At 38.0% G+C, this 20,943-nt stretch overlaps 2 protein-coding genes across 4 annotated transcripts in view; both read right to left on the bottom strand.

Moving 5' to 3' along the window:
* The window catches only part of LOC147843705 (uncharacterized), a 999,056-nt gene that overhangs the window by 841,046 nt on the left and 137,067 nt on the right, over positions 1–20,943 (bottom strand). The window lies entirely within an intron of this gene.
* Positions 1–20,943, bottom strand: part of kif5ab (kinesin family member 5A, b) — a 64,623-nt gene that overhangs the window by 37,587 nt on the left and 6,093 nt on the right. For all 3 annotated transcript variants that reach the window (XR_015494311.1, XM_087258168.1, XM_087258167.1), the window contains exon 2: positions 3,773–3,860. Coding sequence is in view for 2 of the 3 variants with exons in the window: in XM_087258168.1 (XP_087114294.1) it covers positions 3,773–3,860 (88 nt within the window). In the remaining variant the exon portion in view is untranslated. The remainder of the gene's footprint in view (positions 1–3,772; positions 3,861–20,943) is intronic.

Genomic DNA, 20,943 nt, shown 5'->3' on the forward strand with positions numbered 1-20,943 from the left:
CTGCATATTGACTGATTGCTTACACTTATCATATAAATGTATTGTACGTTATACTGTTATAATGGCCATTATTGATTATTAAAACTGATATTCTGCAAAAGAGACGGGGTAAAGTTTGTTCTTTTCAAAGAAAATGAAAGGAGGCAGTTATATTTAAGCCCTGTTTTGTTATAAATATGCAGAGTGGAGATGACGCTCATATAAATATGCAGCTAAACGAGGCTGTTTGGTGTCTGATAATCATAATATCAAAATGAAACAAATTTGACTTATATTATGTTTTCATTGTTTAGAACGTGAAACAGCAAGCAGGATGAGGTGAATTAGGTTATAAAGTACACTGTTCCCTTGGAAGATTTACCCATGCATCAGCAGGCAGTTTTTGTTATGTTTATTATTGAATATAGGCTGAGTGAATAGTGTATTGAATAAGCTAAATTGGCTGTAGTGTATGAGTGTGTATGGGTGATTTCCAATATTGGGTTGTGGCTGGAAAGGCATCTGCTGCATAAAACATGCTGGAATAGTTGGCAGTTCATTCCACTGCGGCAACCCCTAATAAATAAGGGACTAATGCGAAGAAAAATAAATGAATGAATAGTGTATTTTTCAGAACTCAACAAATATCTTTATGGACAGTATACAGAAATTAAATTGAGATTAAAGTTTGTATTTATTTATTTCAAATATATGGCTTTTGTGTTTTATAAAATATGAGTTCATTAAAATACTGGACGTGCATAGTAAGCATTTTGATTGAATGTAGTGGGCCGCTCTGGCCCAAAATGCCTGGGCCGATTTTTTGCCCCAGTCCAGCCCTGTATATATATATATATAAAGTTATAGTTATTAATAAAATGAATAAAGTTATACATATATTAATGAAACTTTTGCAATCTGCACCCCCGAAATGAAAGTACGAAGACTGCCACCTGGTGGTGCAAAGAGAAAACTTATTGATATGTACTTTTTAGATTGTGTTTGTACAATTTGTGTATGATAATAGAAATGCACAATATGTGGCTTTTTTAAAAGCAATAATACATTTATGCAGTCATAAATGACTTTTATATTCACATTTTAAATTCACATTTAACTGTATAACTAAATAAACTGCTCTTGACACATGAAAGGGCCAATCATGCAGCCCACAACAAGGTGTAAAGTTATTGCGTATAACATTTAACAAACCGTTTCCAAATTATTTGATGTAATTTTGCTCACATGGATAATTGAATATTAATCAGATGATGTCATTACGCTTCTGTGCCGTCAGCCAATCGTTGCATTGCTGATCATGATTTCGAGGATCGATAGATCTGTCCTTCACAACACACGCAGCGATCTCAGATCAGTTCATCCAGAAATTTTTATCCGATTCACGAACTTGTTTGAAGAACCAAATTAGCGAGAGATCAGTCATCAAGATTAACAGATCCAGGATCTGCCAAATCATCTTAGATCATTTAAGCGAGCTACAAAGAACAGACCCCAGGTTGCCAGATTGAAGACCAACAGGAGTGAGCCTGACTATCGAGCCTAAAGGCAGATTTAATTTATGCTCTAAATAAAAGCAACGGCACCTGATAGAAGGAATATTCCCCATATTAAAAAGAGCTTTTCTTCTAACCAACACCAACTTTATATTTTAGAAACGGCTTCTATTTCTTGCAGCCAAAATACAGAAAGCTGACAACGATCAGCTCAGGTACAGCTCATGTGCTTTATTCAGTGTTAAATGCTAATAATGTGAGTTTAAATGCCATTTCGCATGACATTTATTGCCGTACTCCTGAAAGCAGCAGCAGATAGTTCAGCTCAGATCTGGTGAATAAAATGAAGCGTCTGAAACTGAACTTCAGAACTGAGACTTAACGCACATCAGTGATTCAGCATCTGCATTTAATCATGTTAAAAAGGTTTAATATGTATTTGTTAGAATATAAACCTCATCATTGTGCTGGGGTGCAGTAAGTGCACTATTCTGTGCTTCTAAATGGCTGTGTTTACATTTCTCTTGTGTTTTGTTTAGTGCAAACAACCAATTTGCTCATCACTGCGTATCTCGTCACATAGCATCAGAGGTGGGTAGAGTATCCAAAATCTATACTCAAGTAAAAGTACAAGTACACTGTAAAAAGTGGAAACTTAAACAAATTACTTTGACTTGTTACAATTAAATGAATTAAGTTAGACAAACTTAATTCATAACAGTTTTCAGTAAAAAATTAAGTTAGTTGTTTAAGGTGTAACAGGATTTATTAAGTTATTTATGACAAGTATAAGTATTGTTCGCTATCAATATTAAGCAATACTTGTATTTGCCACAAGACAATAAAGTACTATTTTTATATTAAGAAGGGAAGGTAATTACTTTTACTTTAATAAAAGTACTTTTTACTATTATTATTATAGTTACAATATTGCATTGAATGATTTGTACTGTACTGTACGTACTGTTCCATTCTTGTTTTCTAAAATAAATTACTAAAACCCGTTACACCTAAAAGAACTCATTTAAATTTTTACTGAAAACTGTTATGAATTAAGTTTGTCAAACTTAATTGATTTAATTGTAACAAGTCGAAGTAATTTGTTGAAGTTTTCATTTTTTACAGTGTCCTTGCGGAAATGTTTACTCAACTAAAAGTAAAAGTAACAATCTTAAAAGAAACTCGAGTAAGAGTAAAAAAGTATCCGATGAAAAAATCACTCGAGCAAATAGTTACTAGTTACTTTTTATTTTTTATATATATAGCATGGGATGATAACGATTTTCAAGGTATACCGCGGTTTGGACAACAGTATCTCCAGCAGAAAAGATATCCAAAAATGCCATTTTAAAATGTAAAGAAATCAGTGTTTTTGAAACTTTGGGACACCGACAACAGGCGATACGTGACAATCACTCCCCCACAAGAGCAAGCTCCTGATTGGTTAACGCAGCACGAATGTCCGTGGAAGTTTAGATTTTTTAACTCAAGTGATTCGCGCAAAACTCGCGTTAAGCGTGTCAAACGCGCAAAACGCTCAATTTGTGCTGCGCTATTTGCACCGCGTCATTCACACAATTCGCGCTGCGCCATTCGCGCGTATCGCGCTATTTGCACTGCGGCATTCATGCAATTCACGCTGCGCCGTTCGCGCGTATCGTGCCGCATGATGTCCGTTCGCGCGTTTGCATTGACTTAACATGTAAATCACTTGCGCTTGACGCGTGTTCCGCGTGTGGTGTGAACGCAGCATGAATCTGCGTCTTATTTCGGAGTCAGCTACTGTCCACCAGAGGTCGCATTTCAGTCACGAATGCATGCTTAGAGAGCCTTCCTGACGGAATGAATGAAATTCGCTGTTTTCCACCAAGGCAACCCGGAGTGCTGAAATATAACTGGCTAAACTGGCATTGGGTGGGTTAAATGACCAAAACAAAGACTGACGTTCTGTGCATGTAACGAACATGTTCCAAGCAGAATATCTGACCTCAGCATTGTTTTTCAGATAAACAGGAATGTTCACTGAGCATGATTCTCAAATATCTGCACAGATATGATGCTGTTTTATGCTTTAGAAGAGTCAAACACTGACATACAGCACCTTTTTTTTCAAATGCTTGGATACACACACAAGTCAAAGATACTTTGTTCATTGAACTAAAATCCATTGTTCAATATAACACAATTAAACTTGATTCCATTAAATTAAATTCCATTAATTAAAATGTATTCCCTTTCAAAATGCAACTCAAGCATGATGCATTTACACAGAAACTCACCTTTGACGATCTGTTGGGCACAAGTGTTGTACACCTGCTCTTGTGTGCAATTTATGGGGAAGACTTTGTCAAAGACGTACGATTTCCCCTGGAAGACACAGATAGAGTCATATTTACAGGTGTGAAGATGAATGCTTTCAGAATCACTGTACATCAGTTATAGGGGACACGGAATCTGCACGCAGGCAGAAATCCGTAGATTTTTAAACCATCGAGTCTATTTATTTACTTGTCTTAATGAGTGTACATCAACATTTATTCAGTTTTTAAATTAATTTGTGCAATAATATCGACTGATATGACAGGATTCATTTGATTTCTTTACAATACAGTTTGTAAAGTCATATTTTAAAGTCTTTTAGGAGACATATTATATGAGAGACTTGCTTTGTTTACCAAAGTTGGATTTGCATTGTAAACATTCAATAAAAGTTTAAAAGCTGCTATTATTTATTTTAAGTTTTTAGTTAGAGCAGCGCAGTGGTTCCCACATAGCAAACGGACTTGGCCCAAATGTGGCCTCATTATGGCACTGCTGGCGTGAGGCCGGCACTGGCATGCATAATGTCAGCCGAATGTGGGCCATGTATGGCAATGATGGCACTGGTTGCATGACGGCAAACTACATTTGGGCCAATTGTGGATGGGAGGTGTGTGGCCTAGATCAGTGTAGCAATATCCACAAGATCATCAATATCAAGGCAAGATTATTCTCTCTCTCTCTCTCTCTCTTTCTCTCTCTCTCTCTCTCTCTCTCTCTCTTATAATAATAATAATAATTGTTTTGAGTCAGTGAAACAAGCTATAGGTAAAAAAAATAAATAAATAAATAAATAAATAAATAAAAAAAAAAATATATATATATATATATATATATATATATATATATATATATATATTTTTTTTTTTTTTTTTTTTTTTTTTTTACCTATAGCTTGTTTCACTGACTTAAAACAATTATTATATATATATATACCTTACACATGAAATACATGTGAGTTAGTTAGATGTGGGCCGAATCTGGGCTAACAGCTTTTATTTTTCAGAAAGTATCACAAAATCTATTTGACCAGAACAAATATGCTTTTTAAATGTGCAAATATAAATATACATATATATATATATATATATATATATATATATATATATATATATATATATATATATATATATATATATATATATATATATGTATATATATATATATATATATATATATATATATATATATGTATATATATATATATATATATATATATATATATATATATATATATATATATATATATATATATATATATATATATATATATATATATATATACAAAACATTTGCTATGTGGGTTAGCACTGTGGCCACACAGCAAGAAGATCGCTGGTTTGAGTCCCGGCTGGGTCACTTGTCATTTCTGTGTGGAGTTTGCATGTTCCCCACTTGTTGACGTGGTTTTACATTTACATTTAGTCATTGAGCAGACGCTTTTATCCAAAGCGACTTACAAATGAGGACAAGGAAGCAATTTACACAACTATAAGAGCAACGAGTAAGTGCTGTAGGCGAGTTTCAGGTCTGTAAAGTGTAAGAAGCAAAACATTAGTAATATTTTTTTTTGAGTACAGTTAGTGTGATATCCAGAGAGGCAATTGCAGATTAGGAAGGGAAGTGGAGACTAAATAATTGAGTTTTTAGTGGTTTCTTGAAGACAGCGAGTGACTCTGCCGTTCTGATGCAGTTAGGGAGTTCATTCCACCAACTGGGCAGATTGAATGAAAGAGTTCGGGAAAGTGATTTCTTCCCTCTTTGGGATGGAGCCACGAGGCGACGTTCATTCACAGAACGCAAGTTTCTGGAGGGCACATACATCTGCAGAAGTGAGAGCAGATAAGAAGGAGCAAAGCCAGAAGTCGCTTTGTAGACAAACATCAGAGCTTTGAATTTGATGCGAGCAGCAACTGGCAGCCAGTGCAAACGGATGAGCAGCTGAGTGACATGTGCTCTTTTAGGTTCATTAAAGATCACTCGTGCTGCTGCGTTCTGGAGCAGCTGAAGAGGTTTGAAAGAGTTAGCTGGAGGCCCGGCTAGTAGAGAGTTGCAATAGTCCAGTCTGGAGAGAACAAGAGCTTGAACAAGGAGTTGAGCTGCATGTTCAGATAGGAAGGGTCGGACCTTTCTGATGTTATAGAGTGCGAATCTGCAAGATCAAGCAGTTGTTGTCAGAGAAGTTTAGTTGGTCATCAATCGTTACTTCAAGGCTTTTCACCATTTTGGATGCAGTAATGGTTGCCCCATCCATCTGGATTGAAAAGTTATGATGTAGAGTCGGGTTGGTAGAAATTTCAAGCATTTCTGTTTTCGCGAGGTTAAGCTGAAAATGATGATTTTTCATCCGGTGTGAAATGTCCGACAGGCAGGCTGAGATGCGAGCCAGAACCGAGGGATCATCAGGGTGAAAAGAGAGGTGTAGCTGGGTATCATCAGCATAGCAGTGGTAGGATTTCATCCAGGTGCTGCGGTTTCCCCCACAGTCCAAACACATGCACTATAGGGGAAATGATAAACTAGATTGGCCGTAGTGTATGAGTGTGTGTATGAATGTGAGTGTGTTTCCCAGTACTGGGTTGCAGCTGGAAGGGCATTTGCTGCTTAGAACATGTGGTGAAATAGTTGATGGTTCATTGCACTGTGGCAACCCCGGATGAATTGGAGACTAAACTGAAGGAAAATGAATGAAGGATTTGATATGTAACAGCAGCACATAACTTTGAATGAACGTTCTCCTGCAAGAGTGTGTGTTAATTAGCTGAAGTTCTGCTTCCTGTTAGCTGGACACACAAAAGTCCAGCATGTTCTAATTAAAGATGAAAGAGATCAGAAGTGAAGCAATAGACTGCAACACACACACACACACACACACATGCTGCAGATTAAGGGCTCGAGTCAGTAATTAGTCCCTCTCTGCTGTTTCCAAGAGATTTCACTGATCCTCAGAGGAGCATCAAAGTCTAGAGGGCAGAAAAACACCTGAAGAGTCACACACACACACATAAAAGCACAACCCACACACTCACACATACATATATGTATACACACACTCACACTTGCACTCTCCCATATACATAATTCAAACACAACAGAACACACACACACTTACACATTCACATGCACTCCTACACATACAAACACGACACTCACACACACACACACACACATGCACTCACACACATACTACAAGCACAACCCACTCACTTATACACACACACACACAAATATACTCACACATGCACTTCCACACAAACACAACACACATATACATTCATACATACACTCACACATACATAGTACAAGCACAACACACATACTCACACACTAGCACACACATGCATGCACACCACACACACACACACGCACACACTCACTCACACACTAGCACACACATGCATGCACACCACACACACACACACGCACACACTCACTCACACACTAGCACACACATGCATGCACACCACACACACACACACGCACACACTCACTCACACACTAGCACACACATGCATGCACACCACACACTCACACACACAGACACATACTCACACACTAGCACACACATGCATGCACACCACACACTCACACATGCACTCACTCACACACACACACATACACACACACACACACTCATACATGCACTCACACACAGATAAATACAACATAAACACACACTCACACATGCACACCCACACATACAAACACAACATACACACACATACAAACACAACACACACACTCACACATACATGCACTTACACACACACTCACACACACACAAACAAGCACAACACACACACTCACACATACATGCACTTACACACATACTCACACATGCACTTACACACACACATACACATACAAACACAACACACACACTCACACATACATGCACTTACACACACACATTCACACATGCACTCACACATACATGCACTTACACACACACTCACACATGCACTCACACACACAATCACACATACATGAACTTACACACACATTCACACATGCACTCACACACACACATACAAACACAACACACACTCACACATACATGCACTTACACACACACATTCACACATGCACTCACACATACATGCACTCACACACACTCACACATACATGCACTTACACACACACTCACACATGCACTCACACACACAATCACACATACATGCACTTACACACACACTCACACATGCACTCACACACACACATACAAACACAACACACACACTCACACATACATGCACTTACATACAAACACACACACACACTCATATATGCACTCACACACAGATAAACACAACATAGACACACACTCACACATGCACTCACACACACACACATACAAACACAACACACACACTCACACATTCATGCACTTACATACAAACACACACACACACACACACACACACACACTCACACATGCACACACACACATACAAACACAACATACACACACACATACAAACACAACACACACACTCACACATACATGCACTTACACACACACTCACACATGCACTCACACACACAATCGCACATACATGCACTTACACACACACTCACACATGCACTCACACACACACATACAAACACATACACACACTCACACATACATGCACATACATGCACTTACATACACACACACACACACACCACACTCATATATGCACTCACACACAGATAAACACAACATAGACACACAGTCTCACATGCACACCCACACATGCAAACACAACATACACACACACTCATAAATGCACTCACACACATAGATACTACAAGCACGACGCACACACTCATACACACTAGCACACGCATGCACAACACACACTCACACACAAACAAACACAACACACACACACACACACACATACATCCCCTCACACATATACACACAAACAAGCACAACACACACATGTACACAGATGTACTCACAGTCTCAGACATGTGTATATATAGAAAGACACACACACAAAGTCACAAACACTCTCACACACACACACAGTACATCATGTTGGGCTGTTTGTGATGACAGCACACTTAGCCTTTGCTCGCAGCTCTCAGCACATTCACACCAGCACTTTCCCATCATCACATCTTAAAATATAGCGTCACAGAGTGTATGTGTGTGTGTGTGTGTGTGTGTGTGTGTGTGCGCGCTCTGAGCCTCATAAAACAAGCACAGCAGCCTTTATGGAGTACGTGGAGACTGCAGCGCGCACATATTCAGCTCACAATCACAATCTGTTTCAATAATCTGACAACTGGCCAGAGTTACACGGGGAAATGAAATCAAGAGCAGATTGAAGAGCGGAGGGAGATAAAACATCCACAGCTCAGACTGAAGGATTGTGGGATACGCTCTAATAGCTTCAGCACATTCGCTTTTACCTCTCAGCTTCTCTAACACACACGCACACACACACACACACACACACATCTCTCTACACTGCAGCCTGCATGCTCTTATGGGGAAAAGATGCATATATAGATGAGTATAGACTAGAGATATCTAGATGGATATATAAATGAGTATAGAGATATATAGATGGATGTGTAGATGGATATTGGATAAAGCGGTGGATATGTACATGAATAGAGAGATATATAGACGGACAGATGGATATATATACTCACCGGCCACTTTATTAGGTACACCTTACTATTACTGGGTTGGACCCACTTTTAGCTTCAGAACTGCCTCAATCCTTCATGGCAGAGATTCAACAAGCTACTGGAAATATTCCTCAGAGGTTTTGCTCCATATTGTCATGATAGCATCACACAGTTGCTGCAGATTTGTCGGCTGCACATCCATGATGCCAATCTCCCGTTCCACCACATCCCAAAGCTGCTCTATTGGATTGAGCTCTGGTGACTGTGGAGGCCATTTGAGTACAGTGAACTCATCGTCATGGTCAAGAAACCAGTCTGAGATGATTGAGCTTTATGACATGCTGCGTTATCCTGCTGGAAGTAGCCATCAGAAGATGGAGACACTGTGCTCATAAAGGGATGGACATGGTCAGCAGCAATACTCAGGTAGGCTGTGGCGTTGATGCTCAATTGGTACTAATGGACCCAAAGAAAATCTCCCCCACACCATTACACCACCACCACCAGCCTGAACCGCTGACACAAGGCAGGATGATCCATGCTTTCATGTTGTTTGAGCCGAGCATCTGAATGTGTCAGCAGAAATGGAGACTCATCAGAGCAGCAACGTTTCTCCAATCTTCTATTGTCCAGTTTTGGTGAGTCTGTGTGAATTGTAGCCTCAGTTTCCTGTTCTTAGCTGACAGGAGCGGCACCCGGTGTGCTCTTCTGCTGCTGTAGCCCATCCGCCTCAAGGTTGGACGTGTTGTGTGTTCAGAGATGCTCTTCTGCAGAGCTCGGTTGTAGCGAGTGCTTATTTGAGTTACTGTTGCCTTTCTATCAGCTGGAACCAGTCTGGCCATTCTCCTCTGACCTCATCAACAAGGCATTTACCTCCACAGAACTGCCGCTCACTGGATATTTCCTCTGTGTCGGAGCATTCTCTGTAAAGCCTAGAGATGGTTGTGCGTGAAAATCCCAGTAGATCAGCAGTTTCTGAAATACTCAGAGCAGCCCGTCTGGCACCAACAACCATGCCACGTTCAAAGTTACGTAAATCCCCTTTCTTCCCTATTCTGATGCTCGCTTTGAACTGCAGCAGATCGTCTTGACCATGTCTACATGCCTAAATGCATTGAGCTGCTGCCATGTGATTGGCTGAGAAGAAATTTGCGTTAATGAGAAGTTGGACAGGTGTACCTAATAAAGTGGCCGGTTAGTGTTTAGATAGATAGATAGATAGATAGATAGATAGATAGATAGATAGATAGATAGATAGATAGATAGATAGATAGATAGATAGATAGATAGATAGATAGATAGATAGATAGATAGATAGATAGATAGATAGTTGGGTGGACATATGGATATAAGGTCATATAGATGCATCCGTTCGTACGTAAAGAATAGATAGATGACGCCGCAGGAACCGAGAGCAGATCTCAGATCAGGACGTGATCTGAATGTGTTCTGCAGAGATGTGATCCGTGATGCTGAGCAAGATACACACACACACAGACGGCCCCGCTGCGAGATCTAATACACACGGGAGAAATCCACACTACAGCAGCAGAACACAGATCTGTCGTTATACACCACTGCACTGCTGTACGGCATGAGCACAGCAGCTCTTCCACTGCTTCACAAGTCAGGTTTTATACTAAAATACAAAGCTGTCTGACTAAATTTAATTTAGTATTACGTGTATGTCGTAGTTCTTGTTCATTTCTGGTCACATGGAATGCCTTTAGGGCGGGGCTACCAGTTGTTTAGGGTGAGACTATCAGTCACTCATTGCAGGACTATCAGTTATTTAAGGCAGGTCTATCAGTAATTTGGGGCGGGACCAGCAGCTATTTAGGGTGGGACTATCAGTCATTTAGGGTGGGACTATCAGTCATTTAGGGTGGGACTATCAGTCATTTTGGCGGGGTTATTAGTTCATCATGGTGACACTATCAGTAATTTGGGGCGGGGCTAGCAGTCTTTTAAGGTGGGACTATCCGTTCATTATGGTGATATTATCAGTAATTCATTTGAGCAGGAAAATCAGTCATTTGGGCGGGGCTAGCAGTCATTTAGGGTGTGGCTATCAGTCTTTAGTGTGGGGCTTTCAGTCATTTAAGGCGTGGCTATCAGTAGTTTTTAGCGGGGGTATCAGTCATTTAGGGCGGGGCTATCAGATCTTGTTTTTGCTCTGCATTCATCCATTAGTCAAGTCGTTCTCTGTTAAAATCCATGTCAACAGGTAGTTGCTGCAGACTTTTATTACAGTATGATGATTTATTTCCACCTGAAATTGAATATTGAGTAGGGGGCGGGGTTTTGTTCCTCTCATCTTTCACTCACAGCAAACTAACAGTTGGGGAGGCGTGGCTTAGCATATTTCACCCAACCAGAGTCATCAGAGGAGGACCATAACAATGATTAATAGTAAAACAAACATCGGAAATTTTGATTTTGAACATAATAAAATGATAGACATTTAAAAAACTACAAATACTAACTAGAGTCATCAGAGAAGGATTATAAAACAGTGTTCACTAATAAAACAAACATCATAAATTTTGATTTCATGCCGACTTTAACATAATAAAATTATAGACATTTAAAAAAACTGCAAATCCTAATAAAGGCAATAAATAAAATCAAATTCAACACTGTAAATAGATTATATTAAAATAGTTCTGTTAAAGTAAGCCTAAACAGGAAGTTGCTGCAGACTTTTATTGCAATATGATTTATTTCCACCTGAAATTGAATATTGAGTAGGGGGCGGGGTTTTGTTCCTCTCATCTTTCACTCACAGCAAACTAACAGTTGGAGAGGCGTGGCTTAGCATATTTCGCCCAATAAGAGTCATCAGAGAAGGACCATAACTATGTTTACTGGTAAACTAAACATGGTAAATTTTGATTTCATGCAGACTTTAACATAATAAAACCATAGACACTTAAAAAAAACTACAAATACTAATAAAAACATACAACAATAAATGAGTATATTATAATAGCTCTGTTACAGTAAGCGTGAACTGGACATTGCTGCAGACTTTTATTATAGTATGATGATTTTTTCCACCTGAAATTGAATATTGAGTAGGGGGCGGTGTTCTGTTCCTTTCATCTTTCACTCACAGCAAACTAACAGTTGGAGAGGCGTGGCTAAGCATATTTTGCCCAATCAGAATCATCAGAGAAGGACTGCCATTCCAAAGCATGATTTTCATTGAAGATGAACAAAGCATTTTCATTCGGTGGATTACCTTGTGTAGATTAAATGTTCACCTTAAAACTTACAATATGCAGTCGCAAAGTTAACATTGTAGATTTTGATTGAATGCAGATTTATTATATATAGTCCCCAAGTGTTATATAAATCCCCCTCTTGCTGCCACAATAACCAATGATGTTTACCAGTGGCTTGAGGACGAGGGATGTTATAAACCCGTGTGTGCTCATGTGTGTGTCAGTGCACGTGTAGTGAAGAGCCCTCCGGCTTCGTCACAGAAATCAAGACTAATTCAAAGAAAAGAAGAAGAAACTGTCATCCCAACACAAGAGGCGGCAGAACATCAAACCCTCTGTCACGCTTTCTAATGGAAATGAAGAAACTCCTCTAAAAAGGTCATCTTTTAATATTAAAACAACCATAAAATATGAATGCTTTCAAGTATAAATTATTTTATTTGAGTTTTATTTCACCGAACACTCTCAGAAATAAAGTACAAAATCTGTCACTGCACTGGTGCTCTTTTAAAAAGTACAATATGGACACGTTAGGCACTAATATGGTGATTTAAGGTGCCGATATGGATCCTTTGATATTAATATATACCCTTTAAGTACAAAAATATACCTTTGAAAGATTTTGAAGACAGATTTTTGTACCTTTAGCTCTTAAATAAAGCGTAAAGGAGAAATAATAATGAAGAGAAATAAAGTTAAAGTTTTATATTTGTTTTTATTATATTTATATTATATTCTTTTTTTTACAACAAATATTTCTCAATATTGCAGAAATGTTTTTTCCAACCATTTAAATTATAAATATGTAAATATACATATACAGTGCTCTGCGCTGGACTTTAGACCGGCTTTTAGTTGGTCAATGGAGTGGACTATTTCAGTTCCTTAAAATAGCAATGCACCAGCAAATGCGCCTTAACACACTTCCTTTTCAGACGTGAAAATTACTGTTGCGCTGGTCTGAAAATAGCAACACATCACACCAAACATATCTAGCGCCTTATTATTGTGCCGGGTGTATGATAGGGCCCTAAAACTTTAAGAACTTTATTAAAAATGTAAATAAACTATCCAGACAAAAGAAAACTGACCAAAATAACAAAAAAATACTAAAACTTTATTTTAAAAAGTAAAAAATAAATAAAAAAAGACGTCACCCTGTTAGTTCAGCTGTATTTTACAGTATTTTACATACTGTAATAAAAGTCTGCAGCAATGTCCAGTTCACGCTTACTTTAACAGAGCTATTATAATATAATCATCTATTGTTGTGTGTTTTTATAAGGCTGGCTTGTGTAGCAAGCCAGACTATTGTTAGGCTGGCTTGTGTAGCAAGCCAGACTACTGTTATCCTATTAAACTTATTATTATTAATATTATTATTCTTCTTCTGAGACTAAAAATTAAACTCTATCTCGTCCTAGGCCTTTCAAGCTATGACCATCAAACTCGGGTCAGACCTCCGAACTATTCTGACTCGAGTTGCTATATCTTTTCCGACTAATCCGACTTTCGGTTTTCCGAAAAACGTCCCGGGACCGTCGGAAAAATCCCATAGACTTAACATTGGATCAAACTTTGTGACCTCATAACTCCGCATCAGAATATCACACAGACTTCTAACTGGGCTCATTTAACTCAGACTATCAAACTGCCAATGACTGACCACCTTTAAACTTTCTGGCCACGCCCTAGCAACCACTTTTGGACCCTAGAAACCGTCCCATAGACTTCCATTGCAAAATACTCTCATTGACTTTACATGGGATCAAACTTTGTGAGCTCATAACTCTGCATCAGACTTTCCTACAGACTAATGGCTGAGCTCATTTAACTCAGTCTAGCCAGCAGCCAATCACCGATGGCCTTTTAACTTTCTAGCCACACCCTAACAACTAGATACTGCACCCTAGCAACTGTCCCATAGACTGCAATTAAAGAGGTTCAGACTGATATTGTCATGCTGCAGTGTGATAGAGACATGGGGGTTGTTTTTAACTGTTCATACTGGCAAGAAGCTTTGATAAATCATCAGTCTAAGCTGTCAATCAACTCCATAGCAACAAAACAGACTAACCTAGCAACGATATGGCACCAGCTATATCTCAGCATCAGAACATCGTAGAGAGGCGGGGGTTGGCTTGTTTGACTCATGCTCTTACACCATCTATCTATCTATCTATCTATCTATCTATCTATCTATCTATCTATCTATCTATCTATCTATCTATCTATCTATCTATCTATCTCTATCTATCTATCTATCTATCTATCTATCTATCTATCTATCTATCTATCCATCTATCTATCTACCTCTATCTATCTATCTATCGATCTATCTACCTATATCTATCTATCTATCTATCTATCTATCTATCTATCTATCTATCTATCTATCTATCTATCTATCTATCTATCTATCTATCTATCTATCTATCTACCTCTACCTATCTATCTATCTATCTATCTATCTATCCATCTATCTATCTACCTCTATCTATCTATCGATCTATCTACCTATATCTATCTATCTATCTATCTATCTATCTATCTATCTATCTATCTATCTATCTATCTATCTATCTATCTATCTATCTATCTATCTACCTCTATCTACCTCTATCTATCTATCTATCTATCTATCTATCTATCTATCTATCTATCTACCTCTATCTATCTATCTATCTATCTATCTATCTATCTATCTATCTATCTATCTATCTATCTATCTATCTATCTATCTATCTATCATGCTAAAAACATGCTAATTCATGCTAGAATCATGCTAGTTACATGCTAATTCATGGTAGAATCATGCTAGTAACATGCTAATTCATGCTAGAATCATGCTAACAACATGCTAATTCATGCTAGAATCATGCTAACAACATGCTAATTCATGCTAGAATCATGCTAGTAACATGTTAATTCATGCTAGAATCATGCTAACAACATGCTAATTCATGCTAAAATCATGCTAGTAACATGCTAATTCATGCTAGAATCATGCTAACAACATGCTAATTCATGATAGAATCGTGCTAGTAACATGCTAATTCATGCTAGAATCATGCTAGTAACATGCTAATTCATGCTAGAATTGTGCTAACAACATGCTAATTTATGCTAGAATCATGCTAGAAACATGCTAATTCATGCTAGAATCATGCTAGTAACATGCTAATTCATGCTAGAATCATGCTAGTAACATGCTAAATCATGCTAGAATCATGCTAACAACATGCTAATTCATGCTAGAATCATGCTAATTAATGCTAAAATTATGCTAGTAACATGCTAATTCATGCTAGAATCATGCTAGTAACATGCTAATTCATGCTAGAATTGTGCTAACAACATGCTAATTTATGCTAGAATCATGCTAGTTACATGCTAATTCATGCTAGAATCATGCTAGTAACATGCTAATTCATGCTAGAATCATGCTAGTAACATGCTAAATCATGCTAGAATCATGCTAACAACATGCTAATTCATGCTAGAATCATGCTAATTAATGCTAAAATTATGCTAGTAACATGCTAATTCATGCTAGAATCATGCTAGTAACATGCTAATTCATGCTAGAATTGTGCTAACAACATGCTAATTCATGCTAGAATCGTGCTAGTAACATGCTAATTCATGCTAGAATCATGCTAGTAACATACTAATTCATGCTATAATCGTGCTAACAACATGCTAATTCATGCTAGAATCATGCTAGTAACATGCTAATTCATGCTAGAATCGTGCTAGTAACATGGTAATTCATGCTAGAATCGTGCTAACAACATGCTAATTCATGCTAGAATCGTGCTAACAACATGCTAATTCATGCTAGAAACGTGCTAGTAACATGCTAATTCATGCTAGAATCATGCTAGTAACATGCCAATTCATGCTAGAATCATGCTAACAACATGCTAATTCATGCTAAAATCATGCTAACAATATTCTAATTTATTCTAAAATCATGCTAGTAACATGCTAATTCATGCTATAATTGTGCTAGCAACATGCTAATTTATGCTAGAATCATGCTAACAACATGCTAATTCATGCTAAAATCATGCTAACAACTTGGTAATTCACGCTAGAATCATGCTAACAACATGCTAATTCACGTTAGAATCATGCTAATACCATGCTAATCTATCTATCCATCTATCTATCTATCTATCTATCTATCTATCTATCTATCTATCTATCTATCTATCTATCTATCTATCTATCTATCTATCTATCTATCTATCTATCAATCTTTTCATACTTTTAAAAACTGTTTAAACTAAATTAACTATTACCGTCAGGCTTTCACAAGCCAGCCTCAAAGTTTGTTCTCAAACTTTAAGAATCTAGTTATCCTATTTTTCTTCTGAGACTAAAAAATTAAACTCAATCTCCTCCTAGAGCTTTCGAGCTATGACCACCAAACTCACACCAGACCTCCAAACTGGTCTGACTCGGGTTGCTATATCTTTTCGGACTGATCCGACTTTCGGTTTTCCGAAAAACGTCCCGGGACCGTCGGAAAAATCCCATAGACTTAACATTGCACCAAACTTTGTGAGCTCATAACTTTACATCAGACTGTCGCACAGACTTCTAACTGGGCTCATTTAACTCAGACTACCAAACTACCAATAACTGATGAACTTTTAACTTTCTAGCCACACCCCTAACAACCAGATATGGCACCCTAGCAACGGTCCCATAGACTGCCATTATAGAGGTTCAGATTGAAATCGTCAAGCTGCAGTGTGATAGAGACATGGGGGTTGCTTTTAACTGTTCATACTGGAAAGAAGCTTTGATACATCATCAGTCTAAGCTGTCAATCAACTCCATAGCAACAAAACAGACTAACCTAGAAACGATGTAACAGCAGCTATACCTCAGTATCAGAATATCGTAGAGAAGCGGGGGTTGGCTTGTTTGACTCATGCTAGCACACCATCTATCTATCTATCTATCTGTCTGTCTGTCTGTCTGTCTGTCTGTCTGTCCGTCCGTCCGTCCGTCTGTCTGTCTATCTATCTATCATCTATCTTGCAAGTAACATGCTAATTCATGCTAAAATCATGCCAACAACATGCTAATTCATGCTAGAATCATGCTAGAATCATGCTAGTAACATGCTAATTCATGTTAGAATCATGCTAATAACATGCTAGAATCATGCTAGTAACATGCTAATTCATGCTAGAATTATGCTAGCAACATGCTAATTTGTGCTAGAATTATGCTAGTAACATGCTAATTCAAGCTAGAATCATGCTAATAACATGCTAATTCATGCTAGAATCATACTAGTAACATGCTAATTCGTACTACTATCATGCTAGTAACATGCTAATTTATGGTAGAATCATGCCAGAATCATGCTAATTCATGCTAGAATCATGCTAGTAACATGCTAATTCATACTAGAATCATGCTAGTAACATGCTAATTTATGCTAGAATCATGCTAATTCATTCAAGAATCATGCTAGTAACATGCTAATCCATACTAGAATCATGCTACTAACATGCTAATTTATGCTAGAATCATGCTAGTGACATGGTAATCTATCTATCTATTATCTATCTGTCTGTCTATCTATCTATCTTTTCATACTTTTTAAAACTGTTTAAACTAAATAAACTATTACCATCAGGCGTTCACAAGCCAGCCTCAAAGTTTGTCTTAAAACTTTAAGAATCTAGTTAGTATTTGTAGTTTTTTAAATGTCTATCATTTTATTATGTTCAAAATCAAAATTTCCGATGTTCGTTTTACTATTAATCATTGTTATGGTCCTCCTCTGATGACTCTGATTGGGTGAAATATGCTTAGCCACGCCTCTCCAACTGTTAGTTTGCTGGGAGTGAAAGATGAGAGGAACAAAACCCCGCCCCCTACTCAATATTCAATTTCAGGTGAAAATAAATCATTATATTGTAATAAAAGTCTGCAGCTACTTCCAGGTCAGACTATTTTAATATAATCTATTTATTGTGTTGAATTAGATGTTTTTATTAGTATTTGCAGTTTTTAAAATGTTTATCGTTTTATTATGTTAAAGTTGGCATGAAATCAAAATTTTAGGGCGAACCAGTGGCGCATTCATTCATTTTCTTGTCGGCTTAGTCCCTTTATTAATCCGGGATCGCCACAGCGGAATGAACCACCAACTTATCCAGCACATTTTTACGCAGCGGATGCCCTTCTAGCCGCAACCCATGTCTAGGAAACATCCACACACACATTCACACACACTCCGGACAATTTAGCCTACCCAATTCGCCTGTACCGCATGTCTTTGGACTGTGGTGTAAACCGGAGCACCCGGAGGAAACCCACGCGAACGCAGGGAGAACATGCAAACTCCACACAGAAACGCCAACTGAGCCGAGGATCGAACCAGCGACCCAGCGACCTTCTTGCTGTGAGGCGACAGCACTACCTACTGCTTTGTGTAAAAAACCTGCTGGATAAGTTGGCGGTTCATTCCGCTGTGGCGACCCTGGATTAATAAAAGGACTAAGCCGACAAGAAAATGAATGAATGAAGTTTGTCATGGTTGATGACATGATCTACTTGCTCTGGTTTCATTTCAAAGTGTTTGTCTACCTGCTCTACCTCACCCTCTTATTCTCAGCCTCTCTCTGCCTCTTCCTCTCTCAGCAGTGTCTTCCATTGTTGTTGTAAAATAAGGTTCTAACCTGTGGTCTACCAATTAACCATTGAGGTGTTTGGCCATGTGGCACATGTGATTGGCCGATCAGCTCATGTAGTGTATGGCAGTGTTTTGAAATGGCAAACATGTGGCTTTACGTCTGAGTGTTTTGTCTTACGCAGAGAACTGTGTTCAGTGCAGTTAAAGAGTCATTTTCAAATGCAAAATGTGTGTAAAAGCAGAAAATGTGTTTCGACTTTTGGAGACTTGAGAAGACGTTTTGCTCTCTGTGTGTCAGTTTGAATAATTGTGCTGTGCGTGACATTTTAGTGTGTCAGCAATTGGAACAAAACTGTAATGATCCTAATATAACACTTCCGTAAATGAAGTGATAAAGGAGCGCAGAAACAGCTTGATGACAGAACTGAATGCCCTGTCAGGACTATAGGGCTGTTTTAAATGAACGTCGCTTTTCTCTTTTATTCCACTCGTCTTCAAGGCCAGCAGGTTTTCATCAGCAGAGCACTGAGATAAATGAGCAGCTCTCACATTATTTCTGCTGTCAGCCGGTTGCCAGATTGTGAGGTGTGTTAGAGGATGGAGACTGTCTGCTCTCGTCATACACACTGCCTTTAAAGTGAGCAGCAGACAACCTGAACTGTGCTGAACACTGCTTTACTGTCTGATCTGAGGACAGGAGTTAGCAACAGATCAATGCAGGTGTGTGTGTGTATTATTTTTGATTTGTTTTTGTGTGTGCGTGTGCGTGTGTGTGTGTGTGTGTGCGTGTGTGTGTGTGTGTGTGTGTGTGTGTGTGTGTGTGTGTGTGTGTGTGTGTGTGTGTGTGTGTGTGTGTGTGTGTGTGTGTGTGTGTGTGTGTGTGTGTGTGTGTGTGTTTTAAAGCTCTGTTTATTAAGTTTCAGATTCATTTGTTTATTTTATTGCCTCAAGTTGAGATGGAAAAACAAATGTTTGAAAGAAAAATAAATGTTGCCATGACAATTAAATAAAAAAATACTGTGTTTTATTTAATTTTGGTGCATGTTTGATTTATTTCTCATAATGGAAATGTTCTTAATCCTGGCTAGTATTAATATTGTTTTAATATATATGTTTTGTAATATTTAGAATTTAATGTTTTTTTTTTTTGAACTTCAGTTAAAGCTTTAATCATTTTGTTGTGTTTTTGCCATTATTTATTTACTTTACTCATATTTAATTAGTGTATAATGTCATTTTAAAACATGTTTATTACGTTTTTTGTTTGTTTATTTGTTTATTTTATTTAAAATCATTTCAAACAAAAATAAATGTTGCCATGGCAATTAGATTAAATAAAAAAACAATACATTTATGTTTAGTTTTAGGGGCACCATGATGGCTCGGTGGTTAGCACTGTGGCCTCACATCAAGAATGTGTGTGTGCGCTGTGTGTGTGTGCATGCAATTGTACAAGAAATGATTACCTTAGTACTTCTATCTTGTTTAACATTATACAAAATTTTTATCATTAAACAATAAAAATCTGGAGGTGGCACGGTGGCTCAGTGGTTAGCACTGTGGCCTCACAGCAGGAAGGTCTCTAGTTCGAGTCCCGGCTGGGTCAGCA

This window comes from Danio rerio, chromosome 6, assembly GCF_052040795.2.
Source record: "Danio rerio strain M-AB ecotype USA chromosome 6, GRCz13ab, whole genome shotgun sequence".
In the NCBI taxonomy this organism is placed as follows: Eukaryota; Metazoa; Chordata; class Actinopteri; order Cypriniformes; family Danionidae; genus Danio; species Danio rerio.